Source organism: Anarrhichthys ocellatus, unplaced genomic scaffold (assembly GCF_004355925.1).
Source record: "Anarrhichthys ocellatus isolate YVR2014 unplaced genomic scaffold, GSC_Weel_1.0 scaffold6, whole genome shotgun sequence".
Classification (NCBI taxonomy): Eukaryota; Metazoa; Chordata; class Actinopteri; order Perciformes; family Anarhichadidae; genus Anarrhichthys; species Anarrhichthys ocellatus.
In genome coordinates this window covers 7,372,657-7,386,089 of record NW_022280036.1, presented here as the reverse complement: position 1 = coordinate 7,386,089, position 13,433 = coordinate 7,372,657, and the positions used below count along the sequence as shown (strand labels likewise).

Sequence of the window (13,433 nt, the reverse complement as noted above, 5' to 3'; positions counted from 1 at the left end):
ACACACACACACACACACACACACACACACACACACACACACACACATTGTAATATGTTTAACAGTTTATGTAGAAAATGAGGATGAGAAGATGAGGTGAAAAACAGAAAAGGGGGACCACAGAGGAAGTAAAATATATGAAATGAAGATGAGCTACAAAGATGTTAAACCACGAGAAAATGTTGGTTAAAAGATGATACATTTATAAAAAATGTTAAATATTTACTGTAATCCCCGTCTGCAGTTGGGCTCATCAACAAAGCCCAGGACCCCCACTGACTCGGACTCCCCGGGACAATGACTTAGAGTTACACGTGCACCTTTGCACAACTGTATTACACTTAACACTTTAATAAATGTACTCTTAATTTGTTTGTTTCACATATTTTATTGTAAATGTTCATATTTTCTCTTTTAAAATGATGTCTTTTGCTATTGCGCTATATATATTACACGCACAAATCAACAAGCTAAATTCCTTCTATGTGTAACGTAGTTGGCAATAAAATCGTTTCTGATTCTGATTCTGATTTTGATTCTGTAATCCATTATAAATTCCGACTAAAGACAGTTTTCCTTTCTTCGTAATACAATCAGGATTAGAAACAAAGTTACGTCTAGACTTTGCCACTAGAATAAGATAAATAGGAAATGTAAAAAAACAAAAGAACGACAAAGAAAGAGTGAAAGTGAAACAGAATGTACTCGTAATGGGCCAAAAGCAGAGTAGAGAGGCCATGTTCGCTGTCAGCCATTAACATGGCCAGGACTAAATTATTCACTGCACTCCATCACCTTATACAAGCCTGGGCTAACTCAGACTAAAGAGGGCTGTGTGTGTATGCCTGTGAATACGTGTGCGTGTAAGTGTGTGTTCGCGTGAATATGTGAATGAACAGTGGCTTGTAGGAGGTAAAGAAGGATTCCTTTAAAGAAGGGGCTCAGTATTGCCATCCAGTGGCTAGAACAAGTAAGATACTGTGTATAAGCTATATCAATTAGAAGCTGTGCACACACACACACACACACGCACACACACACACACACCCACACCGGAATAAGAAATGGGTTTAAATGAATGTGAAAAACCTGCATGCCAATAGTGTACAAGCTCCAGCCTTTAGATGCCCTTTGAGTGTTATGAGCAGTGACAAGCACAAACATCTACACAAACATACAAGCACATACATTGTGAGCACACATAAAAAGACAGCGAACTGTTTTGTGTAGAGGAAGCTGATTTCCATGCAGCCTGCGGTTTTTTCTATGGAACAGGAGAGGCTGGTTAGCAGGAGCAGCTGGGCAAACAATACAACCTCACCTGGAGTAATTTACATGGGTTGTGTGTGTGTGTGTGTGTGTGTGTGTGTGTGTGCGGTTGTTATGTTGAGAGGGGTGTCTCCTGTTGCTGCTCTTCATCATCATGTTCCTGAAAGTGCCGTTGGCAAGGAAACCAGATAGAGAGAGCGAGATGAGAGAAAAGTCAAGGAGCACAGTTTTGGGTGAGAGCGAGACGAAATGGGGAAGAAAAGGCAGACAAATGAGAGAGGAAAAATAAAAGCAGAGGATCTTGGAGGAGAGTGGTGGGGGAGGGGGAGGGGGTAGTTATGGGGGGATGGTTCGAGGGAGAGAGTAGAGGGAGTTAACAGAGGGGAGGCAAAGAGCATGTGACAGTGCGACCCATGTCTTCCACTGACAAGCTTTATTACAGTCCCACCTGCAGAGACAGCAAAAAGCACTTAGCCTAAGCCAAGTCGCCTGACAGTGGAGGATAGTTTGAGAGGAGAGAGGGATCGACGAGCATAAAGGAAGGAGGGAGAAAGAGAGAGGGGGGGGGGATGGGCAGGCTGGGTGGGAGAAAGGGATGATTGTAGTCATGGGGTTACAGATTGGGAGGGAGAGAAAAGGTGATATAAAGGAAAAGGGAGGAAAGGGGAAGGAGAAGACAAAAAGAACAACACGAGCACCAGGTAAAACAGAAGGAAAGGAGCGTTTCAAATATTCATCCTCATTTGGTAACGGTGATAAAACCCTGTTTAAAACACTTTCACCAACATATGGATTGGCTCACCTCTACAGTTCTTTTGAGGTAGTGGTTTGTTGTGGTGCTGTCTTACATTGTCTGCTGTAAATTAAAAAAAGGCAGATACAAACAGCTGTGAGTGTGCAGGCAGTCAGGCTTAATCCTGCTTGAACACTGGTTTCCTTTGTGAGGCTAAAGGTCAGTCTGGAGGTCTCTCACTAAGTGGTCATTTTTTTCAGGGCTACTGCTTAAACATGTCTGTAACCTGACCTCGCTGCTCTACACTGAGCATTAACCTCACATCAGGTGGCCTCACCAAAGCCTAAATATAACTTCTCCCAAACCCAAAAGAGGAATTATTTGGTCAAAGTCGCACAAAGTTTAAGTTTCATTATACATATATACATATGCAGCCTTGAATAATATAACACACTCTCAGTTGCTTTTTGCTGTCATCATTTAGTGCAATTCATGCAACTCATGAGAAGGAAATAATTAAGGGGATGAAACGAAGAGAGGTTTATTACTTCCTGAACGGCGACAGCTCGCATCTATTAGCCCTGCAGCCTGCTGATGTATCTGCTGATGAGCTATGGCCAAGTAATGACGTGCTCCGCTGGCTGTGAATCCATAGGTCTCTCCCTAAGTCTACTCTCTCTGGCTCCCAGAGTCTAGATGGAAAACCACACTCACTAAATCAAACCCATCCGGAGGGAAGACGAGAGAGAGAGAGAGCAAGGGGGGAGAGGGGGTTAACAGCCTGTTTCTCAGAATTTTCGGAGAGAGGAATGCGTTGGAAAGGGTACAAATCAGCCAGAAGTGATTGCACAATAAGGTTAGTGTGACCAGAGGAGAATCCTGACTCAAATGGTAGACACGCACAAACACACACGCACAGAAACAAACACTTTAAGCACACACATGCAAACACAGTGAGGGATTGAGTCGGGGCACAACCCCGTGCCCACCCTGTGAGTGGCTAATAACCAAGGCACAGTGCCAAACCCACTGTCTCCTGACTAATTCCCCCATGCCCGCCAGGACTGGCGCCACACTGCTGAACAGAGCTCTGTTTCTCAAAAATCATGTGATCATTACATTACTGAATTACTCAAATAGATGGATGAGCAAACAACCACACAGGCCATCCAGCTCACTTGCCCCCTGAAGGAAGGACATAATGGAACAGACAATGGGAACACTGTGAATTAATATTTGTTTGTTGAGACCAACTCCCCTCACTTAACACACACATACACCTCAACGCCCACTCTGCTGGGCTGGAAAAAGAGGTCAGTGAGGTGGCGCTCTGCCAAGCGTGGCGCTGCCAAGAGACTCTGTATACCCTGGTCTCCAGTGGCATTTTAATCGCACGTACACGCACACACACGCAAATGCACACACACACACACACACACACACACACACGCACACACACACACACACACACACTTCCATCTGCTGTGCTTCATGGGAGCGGTGGCAAGCTTGTCATTGCCATTCGAAGTTAGCCCACCCTCCTGTCATCCCTACTGAGGGGGACAAAAGAAAAGAAGAAAAGAGAGGGAGGAGGGAAGAGGGGGGCAAGCAGCGGCATTCCTCTCCATGCCTCCTCTGTCACCCTCTGATCTCTCTCTCCAAACACATCCCCTGTCATCTCTCCATTCAGTGTCCTTGTCCTCCTCTCACCATCCTCCCCATATCGTCCTTCCCCACCCCCATGCACACTGCTCCCGTCATCCCTCGTCTCCATTCTTTCTGTGCGCGGCTACTCTCATCCCTCCACCTGCTGCTCCGTTCTCTGGACAAGAGCTACAAGGATGGGCGGCTGTAATCACGCTCTCATGGAAAGACTTTTCCTCCTTTAATGTCTTCGTGTGTGTGTGTGTGGTGTATGTGTTATTGTAACATGTCTGTTTATGGATTGAACCTCACTGATGTGTTCTCCATGCAAGACTCTTAATGTGAAATGTTAACCACAACAGCTGAAGCAACAGCTCAGATATTGATCCTTCTTCCAAGCAAAGGCGGGTTGCCAGATACTGTGAACCACCCCCTCTTTGTGCCACAACCATCACCCACACCCCATCTTCAGTGATGCTCCATGCTCCCACAGGGGCTAATTGTAATTGTATTGAACTGGCCAGCAGCCAAGCGCACTAGACTGCCAAGTCTGCCAAGTCCAGCTGTGCTGTTGCAATCAAAACACACTCACAGTCTATCGCATGACAATCACATCATCAGCATGCGTAACTCTAAGAGACACACATTAAGTACAAAACATAAACATACATATCGCTAAAGGCATTTGCTCAGCATGACAAGATTGAGGAGAGAAGGCTGTGATAAAGCAGTGGAAAGAAACAGAACAAATGTTGAAAAAGGCTAAATTCACATCAGCGGTAAGAGTGGTAGCTACTTTGACAGTGCAGACAAATAGAAGCATAATGGTACAAATTGCCTGACCATATAGTTTACTCTTCACATTAGTCCTGTGGCCCTTTCCCTATATTAGATGTTTATGCAGGGAGGTTCACCTTGTTCCTTTACCACTAATAGTGATGTATTAACTGTGGGGTGTTTTGAGCCTGAGTGACTGCTGATGTATATAAAGTGTTCATCGAATGTGTTGACAGGTCCACAGACCTGAAGCACATTGTGGTCAGCCCAGATGTCACATCCTCCCCACTCCAGTCTGTTTCCTGTCTGATAGGGCCTTGACGGGCCATAACATGTTGGGACATTTGAAATGAGAAATGGGAGATCTTGTCTCCGTATATATGGAAATATCCTGAACTTACATACAGAAATTCTTCAACACCACAATGCAACGTGAAAGCCCACTGCCTCCCTCTCTCTGTATGCCACTGGTCAAAGCAAACATTTACATTAGAGCTGTGACCATTAAGCCACTAAATATTCACACAAGCACAATTAAAACCCAGACTGCAGTGGACAGAAAGACTGTTTAACACCAATTGTCTAAAATCGTAAGTCTCTCCCTTCAGCTTCACTTTGTTGTATTCGGGGCCCATTTAATGATTTTAACCCAACAGTGTTAAGATCATGATGGACTGTGCACCTCTATCTATTCTGTGTGAACACCGCAAGCGTGTCTTGTGTCAGGTTTCTAGCCTGAACGGAGGAAATGGGCCGTGTCATGTCAGTGTGAGCTGCAGCACACCACGCATGATGGAGAGCACTTAAATAACTCATGGAAACCCGCTCTCAACCCACACTGGACCACTGGGAGGAAGGTTCAGTCTTCTGCGTGTATGTGTGTCTGTGGGGCTGCGGTGGCCCTGTTTTGTCATGACTGTTTAACCAGGTGCCTTTGATAGTTGTGGTTGAGCTGGTGTGCCTGTATGTGTGTGTGTGCCGGTTGAGTTGGAGAGAGAGAGTTTGAGATGAGTTTCTGTAAATGACAGAGGGACCCTCATGGCTAAACAGAAATAGCCTTAGAGAAAAGAGAGAGAGTGGTGTGAGCAGGAGAGATATGGCGAGCAAGAGAGAAAGATAGAGCAGAAGGAGAGCAAGTGAAAAGTGGAGGGTGGAGGGGTTAAGAAAATGAGATTTACATAACTCCTGTGTTTATAATTGCAAAAAAAAAGAGGAAGAACGGTAATAGATACCCAGTCGAAAGGCAGTCAGCTGCACTGATAAGAGGAGACAGCAGCACTTTTTACATAAACGCATTGAGCTCCAAAACCCACTGTAGTGAGGGCCTCCCTTGGGGCATACTCACACACATACACACTCGCATGTCACTTATTTTTTGTGTCTGCCCCTGCTTCATCATGCCGTCTTCCAACTCATCTCTCAGTCTCGTTTGATCACCATCATCTCGTCCGTCACCAGCATGCCAAACAAATTGCTCACTCATCTGTCTGGACGAACACTATACTGCAGATTAATGAGATGAAAGTGAAATGACCATAATACCTATAATCCATTGCCCTGGGTCGAGGGAAAAAACTACCTGATCATTGGATCCCGAAGTGGAACCTTAGATTAACAACAGAAGAAGAAAAAAGAGTGGGGCATGCTGTGTGTGTGTGTGTGCATTTGTGTGTGAACAAATGTCGGGTTTCAGAGTCTTTGTGTGTATGTTTTGTGGGCAGGTTGGATTTGCATTGATGACAATTAAAAGCAGCTTCAGTTAAACAACAATGCATTGGAAGGAGGTGAAGGGACCACATCACCTGCACATTTGCAAAACAAACTGCAGGGAAATCGTTATTATCTCCATCTGGTTTCACACAGCAGCATGTATAGGTTGACAGTTGCAATGACAAAAGATGGAAAACAAAGAGTTAATATATTTTGGGTAAGAGGGGGATTCCTATCGTAGGTATATATAGATAAAATATAATGGTGGTGGAGGAGTGTGGTTGAAGAGTTACAAGAGGATGAAGTGTTAGAAGACATGACATCACAAGTCTGAACAGACGAACTCATGAGATTTTTTGTTTTTAACTCTTCGATGACCGTAAGAGCTGTCTCAGACCGTATCTCATTTACTGCAGGGGTCTCACTGCTTCCTGTGTTGCCACACAACAGGGTCAAAAGGACACCTCACACAGGAAAAAGGAAGCAGAGATAAGATGCCCCGTTAAGTGAAGAGATGTATATTCAGAGGAAATGGCTTGTTCTCCGTAGCTGAATGATGAAGGCTCAACCAACACATTTACTACTGCATGTTCTGAGTGAACGTCTCTCTCACAGAGTGACGAGATTAAGAAATGTAAACAAATATATCAAACATGTCAGATGATGCTACTAGTGATTGGAGAATGGCCACGGGGATATTTAATTGCAGCGGTCTGTACTAACATCCATCAAAGATCACATTGGTGTGAAGTGAAATGATATCGACTCCACAATCACATCCTATGAACAGGATTTCTAGTGAACCAGAAAGCATTACTTTAGGAGACAGCAATAAAAAAAGAGGTAAAAGAAGGATGGAGACAGAGGAGAGTAGTGTAAAAAAAATGGCTCATACAAGAAAAAGCTTATAAAACATAAAAACATTGTAGACAGTGATCTGGCATGAGGGAGGGCTATACTCACTGGAAAGTGGGCGGTCAGCTTTGTCAGCTTTCTCTGGCTCCAAGGTCACCAGGTGAGAAGGAGTGTGGTCACCTGCAGGCTGCGATGGCCCCGAGTCCACCTCCTTACTGGCTCCAGCCGCACTCTCAATCACAGTACATGCCTGAAAGATATAAAGACATAATTAACATACAAGAGATAAAGGGATACTTTTGGTATGGCAACGTCCTTATTTACGAGAGAGTTGGAACTGTGTGAGAAGGATTGTGTGATAAAAATTGAATCAATGAGTGACTTTAATGTAAGTCCACTAGTCTAGTTACAGATTCTGAGTCTGCTACACACATATACTAAGGGGTGTCCTGACAACGTTATATAGAACAAAAATATACCACCATTGTTAGTGTGTAACAGAAATACTGAGATCGTAATAAAACTTAAAGAGAAAAAAACAAAACACTGATGGTGCAAATATAGCAATTAACTGCTGATGTAGCCCGTCATTGGTGCAACCATTTTTAGCTGCTGTCACAGCACTCAGATTTCTGCTATAAAAAGACAACAACTAAAGGGGATGCAGCGCTGGGTGAAGAAGTGTCCCTTCCCTGAAGTGACAGAGCCGTACAACAGACAGACGGAGGGACAGAATCAAAGACGGAGAGAGACAGAGAAAGAGAAAGAGTTTTCCTGACAGCCCAAGTCTGTTTGGATGTGCTCTACTCTGCTCCTCTCCACAGCTGAAAGAGGAAAGACGGATGAGCCTTCAGGAGAGAGACAAGCTGACCATGAAAAGCAGAGGGAGAAGCAGAGGGTGGCTGTCAGTGTGGAGAGAGAGATAGAGAGAGAGAGAGAGAACTGCGGGAGAGTTTAAAAGAGGCTGTGATGGCTCCCTCCATTGAAGAGCAGCAGAGAGACAGGCAGGGGAGGTGCAGCGCATCTTAAGACAAAAAGGCACCCTGGGCTGATGAAATATACATAGCTCTCAGCTGGAGACAGAGACACAGAGCGACAGAGCAGAGGAGGGCCCTGAAGACTGACGAGACTCCGCAACCCCTCCTAAACACACACTGCTAAAAATAAAACACAGACACATTCCTAATGACTTCTCATGAGGAGCCAGGGGGGAAGTAGTTAGTGCTTTTTTTTTCTTGCTTTGAGTGTGTGTGTGTGTGCACATGCGTGTCTGTGTGCGTGCGGTCACACACACACACACACACACACACACACATGCAGGTGTATGAGCATCAAGGTGCATCAGTGCTTCCTCCTACAGTCACGGAGTGAGTGGGCAAAACCACAAAAGAAGCTATGACACAAAAACGTGTTTCGGCTGTTGGCCCATAATCCACCTGCTGGTCAGTGGTTTTTTCGTATCAACTGCCTCTCTCCGAACTGCCCACCTGCACTCTCTTCAAGCCCAGACAGCCACAGTTAAAAAAACATTTAAACACACCTCACTTAACGATAAACTCACCCTTTGTTCAAGTTAACGATCTATCTCTCCCACGCACTCTCGTTAATGGCTATGCCACTGAAGTATTGGGATTCTCGGTGTAGTTGTGTTACCAGAGACTGGGGGTATTCACTTCTTTGCTTTGTCGAGTTCCTCTACTTATCTTATTCTCCTAATGAGACGCGCTGGGTGTGCCTCCCCAGTCTGTATCCCTAACACCCCCGGTGTAAGCAAAACAAAAGGTGTAAATAGTCATGTCTGAGCCTGGGGATTACCTCTACTCTAGAAAATATACACAACAAACATGCCTAAAGGTTTCCTAACCCTTTCTGCTCTCGTCGGTTTCAGTCTTTTTTCCAACTCTTTCTCTCTTTGTTTGAGTTAAAGTGCACACATGAGGGGCTTGTTTATGAATTCCCCACACGGAACATTTAACTGTGAAAGAAAGGATAAAGAGAGGAAAGTGTCTGAACTGCTCTTTTAGGTCAGGGCAATGAGCCTCTCTAACCTAATCACTGAGATATTGTTGCTTCTCTTGTCCACAAAACAGATGGTGGAAAGTAAGACTCAACATACCTTAAAGAACAAGCTGGGATGGCAACATTTGATGGTATGCATTTAGCTGTTGCCATCATTGCTCCCAAATGACTCATCTATGCCCATATAATTAGGGAGGGGCATGATTACTTACAGTGTTACTGTGGACATAATAGTTATGAGCTTAACAAGACTAGAAGTTTAAAAAAGCTGTACATAGACACAGCAATGCTTTGAGCTAAAGGCTAACACTGCGACAATGTTAACGTTTAGCTAGTAATGTTTGCCTTTTGCATCATTAGTGCAGCTAATGTTATCATGCTGATATTTGCAAATTAGCATTAAACACAAAGTACAGCTGAAGCTCATAGTCATTTTTGCAGGTATTTGGTTATAGCCAAAGTATTGGACAAATTAACATGTTTACCTGATGATGGCCATACATGTAAAGTTCGTCAACGCCACAGCGGGACTGAATACAACTAAAATTAAGTTATACGATATAAATTTAAACTGTCTGAGTTTATATTCACACTTCATATATGCCCTTTGAATAGACAAGGGACATGTAAGATGCAGCGCAGGAGTCAGGAGGTGAAACGAGAAGGATCTCGAGAGGTAGTACTAATTGAGGTTAATTCCACAGATCAGCCTTATCTCCTCTAATCGGTAAGGAGGAAGTTGAAGTAATGGATGATGTTGCAGGACTCCGTGAGAGACTGCCAGCAGAAATCACACAGCAGGGAGGAGGATTGTATGCCCCCAAAGGATCCCAAGATATTAGCAGCTAAGTGCAGATCTTGATGTGGAGCTGCAGATAAACAGAGAGTCCGGAGAGCCCTACGGGGTTGCACAGAGAAAAGTGTGAGTGCTTGTGTGCGTGTACGAGTGTGTTCGAGAGAGAGAGAGCTGCTTGTCAATCAAGACAGTTGTAACCTCTCTAGTCACCTGCCTGTCTCAACCCACGTCTCACCTATCAACCTCTCGAAGCAGTGCTGACACGGTCTTGCACACAAGCGCCTACTCTGGACTCAATATCACTTCCTAGTAGTGACACTCAAGGAGTGATGGGGCGATACACATGCACATCACCCAGACACACATACACCCTCTCACAATAACTCCCTTTGTCGCTTTCTATCCCTCTCACACGCACACACACACACACACACACAATCATTGTGACCTAACCCAGGCCTCTCCAGGGACAAGCTCTTTCATCACGTCGTTGTCCGTCGATACTTGAGCCCTGCACAACATCTGCAGTTCAACACCTACCAGATTCATTAATGAGGAGGACGGAGTCAGAAGCGAAAGGATACATCGATAAGCTGAGGAGGTGTGTGCGCGTGTGTGTGCGCGTGTGTCACCAGGGGCCAGGGCTATCCATAAACACAGCTGACAGTCTAGACAGGAAATACACTTGAGGATGTCGATAAGTTAGTCAGCGGGGGTGAGGATAGATCAATAGGAACACAGGATGATGTCAGTGGCTGCAGATGAGATCACCTGAGATGACTAAGGATCTGCATAAGAGTTTTTAAGTTAAATTAATTATGTTACCACACAGTGTTGCATATAATCTGTGTTACGGGAACTATGGAGAGAGAAATGAATTGAATAATTGTTTACTACGGGAAATTATAATTTCAACGAGCTGAAGAGTAGAATAAGAGGAGTACAGACTGTTAAAAGACCTTCATGCAATAAATCATTCAATTATTCCTCAGTTTCCTCTGGTGCCATGCATGTCCAGCTGTTGGACAGTGCATGTCACTGCACTGGCATTACCAGTTGAATACCTTTTGTTACATCATTTAATGGCATGCTCATTCATGTGAAAATGCCACAGATTATAACTTTTACATTATTGGGAAAAAACCCCTCCAGAGGCATACAATGATTCTCCCATGAGATTTTGGCAAAATGAAGGAGATGAAGCTGATTTCTCCCACAGGACGTGACTGCCCTATATGACGTTTTGCCTTTCTTACCATGGTGTTGAGTGCGAGTGCCTGTGTGTGCGCACGCTCGGGCCGATGTGTGTTCTCAGCTCTACTGACATTTCTTCAAATGTGGTTGACATTTCCAGGGGATTTGAAGATTTGATCCCTTCTGTGTTTGAAGAGTTGTGTGCTGCCCTCTTCAAAACACTGAGGGAAATGCTGCAGCAGAGCCGGCAGCGCGCCCTGCCTTCGGGGCCTTACTCTACAGCATTTGGAGCAGCCCGTTGTCATTCACCCGAAGAGTGATCAGGAGAAGACCTGCACTATACACTGCCTGCCTTTTAGAGATGACTGGTTCACTGCTTGGTCTTTTACTTAGTTTTGCTGTTTTCCCCTGAGCTGTGGAGTGTTTCCGCTTCTCTCAACTGAGGCAGAAAAGCTATCACCAAAAGATATGAGAGAGGAAAGTAGATAGAAATGGTGTGGGAGGGAGGGAGGGAGGGAGAGATAGGAAGAACGTGTGAGAGAGGGAGGGAGAGATCCGTTTCTCCTGCTACAGGCTGGTTAGTGGAGCGAACTGACACAGACTGACATCTCTCTTTCAGGGAGGCCGAGTTAAAAAGAGCCTCACTACTCTTTGTCCATTACTCTCTCTCTCTCTCAAACCTTCCCCTCTTCTTACTCTTTCGGCTGTCCTGCCCTCTCTGTCTCTGCCCACCCTGCAGCTCCCGTGTCTTGTTTTTTTCTGCCCGGATGGACTCTGCAGCAGTCCTGTCCTAGCCTGGGGCTCAAATTACACCCCACCACCCTATGCTGGCCACACATGCACACACTAAACACACATACACACACACAGGCCCATACAGTAGCCACGAGGTGGCCCAGGGCCCAAACACAGGTCAGGCTTGGGTCAGTCAAGGGCAGAAGGACAGGAAGCCTCACAGAATCAATCCTCGCACTGAGTCTGATCTGAGGGCCGATGGATAGACACAACAACACAATAGATACAAATAGATCATGCATGCATGCAGAGGTGCACACATGCACCAACTATCATTTCAGCCAGTTCCCTTTTCAATATAAGCTGATAGTCTTTAGGACTTTTAAAAGTTTACTGAACATGTATAAAATGCAAAAACATATAGATATACAGCTGGAATAGTAAACCCCACAGCTACAAAATGTGCAATATCGTCAAAATTCATCATGTAGCATATTGCTCAACTTGCTTTCACCCAAAATAAACCACTTGCACAGTTGACTATGTATAGCCAAGTAAAAGATGTCTTTCAACTGCAACACTAGAAGTGATGCTGGACATGACCATAAAGCAAACATTAGAATTGCTAATAAGAATCAGCAGTACATTTTCAGTCTAATCACAACGCACACACAAGCAAAAGTATACTCCCCCGCAGTACAGGATACTGGAGGTCAGTGTATCAGCCAAAGTGGGTGGTGATGTGACCTCAGTGCTCACTATCTTCCTGTCCTTCAATGGCAGTGATGTTATGGTTGTAAGACATGTGCATCCTGATAGAGAGTGGAGCTCAAAGAAAGGGAAAGACAGTATTTGATGTAACCCAGTAAACATTTGGTCACTTCCTGGTTTGGTTTGTCCCCGGGAACAGGATGCATGGGTACAAATGCCTCAATAACTATGTGATACTTTATTGATCCCTGTAGGTCGTTGTTTTCCTTTTTAGTTTATCTTCAGAAGTCAAATTATCTACTATTTGAGGCAATTGAGAGTTTTTTTTTATTGAGACTTAGATAGGTTAAACCCACAGTTTGGTGCAGGGTGAGGAGAAGCTATATGGATGTCAATAAATCAAGAGAAATGCTCCTTCATGGCACTACAGTGTGTCCTTGGGCTAGCGTTCCAAATACACGAATGCACTTAATCTTACCCAGCCTCAGACACAATGCTTTATACACAATAAGTGTGTGCAGACAGGTAGTCACATGTATATGCAAAGACACACACACACACACACACACACACATACACACACACACATATAGCTTGTGACGACTGCAGGGCTGCGTCTTTCTCCCAAGTCTGTTGGGAACTCCAACAGGAAGAGGGTAAGTGCTATCGATTGGCTTCTTCCTGCTTAGCCTGGCTGTCAGAGCAAAAACAATTTGACCGTTTGACCGCAGCACTAACTACATGTACACACACGCACACACACACACACACACAGGGCTTGTCTTCCTCTAGGATTTGAAAATACACCTGAAGCACTTCAGTACCAAGTACTTTCGTGTTAATGTGTGAGTGAAGAAGGTTTGTAGCCATAAAGAGCAGACTTGCACACAATTATTAATAGCAGATAACACAACTATTATTAGGCACTAGTAGTAATAAGCCATGCTGGTCAATCTGGCAATGTGTAATTTCCTTCAGGCCATGACCATA

At 44.6% G+C, this 13,433-nt stretch overlaps 1 protein-coding gene across 2 annotated transcripts in view; it reads right to left on the bottom strand.

Moving 5' to 3' along the window:
* gse1b (Gse1 coiled-coil protein b) overlaps positions 1-13,433 on the bottom strand; it is a 172,533-nt gene that overhangs the window by 118,094 nt on the left and 41,006 nt on the right. For both annotated transcript variants that reach the window (XM_031846412.1, XM_031846413.1), the window contains exon 2: positions 7,097-7,238. In XM_031846412.1, the coding sequence (XP_031702272.1) occupies positions 7,097-7,238 (142 nt within the window). The remainder of the gene's footprint in view (positions 1-7,096; positions 7,239-13,433) is intronic.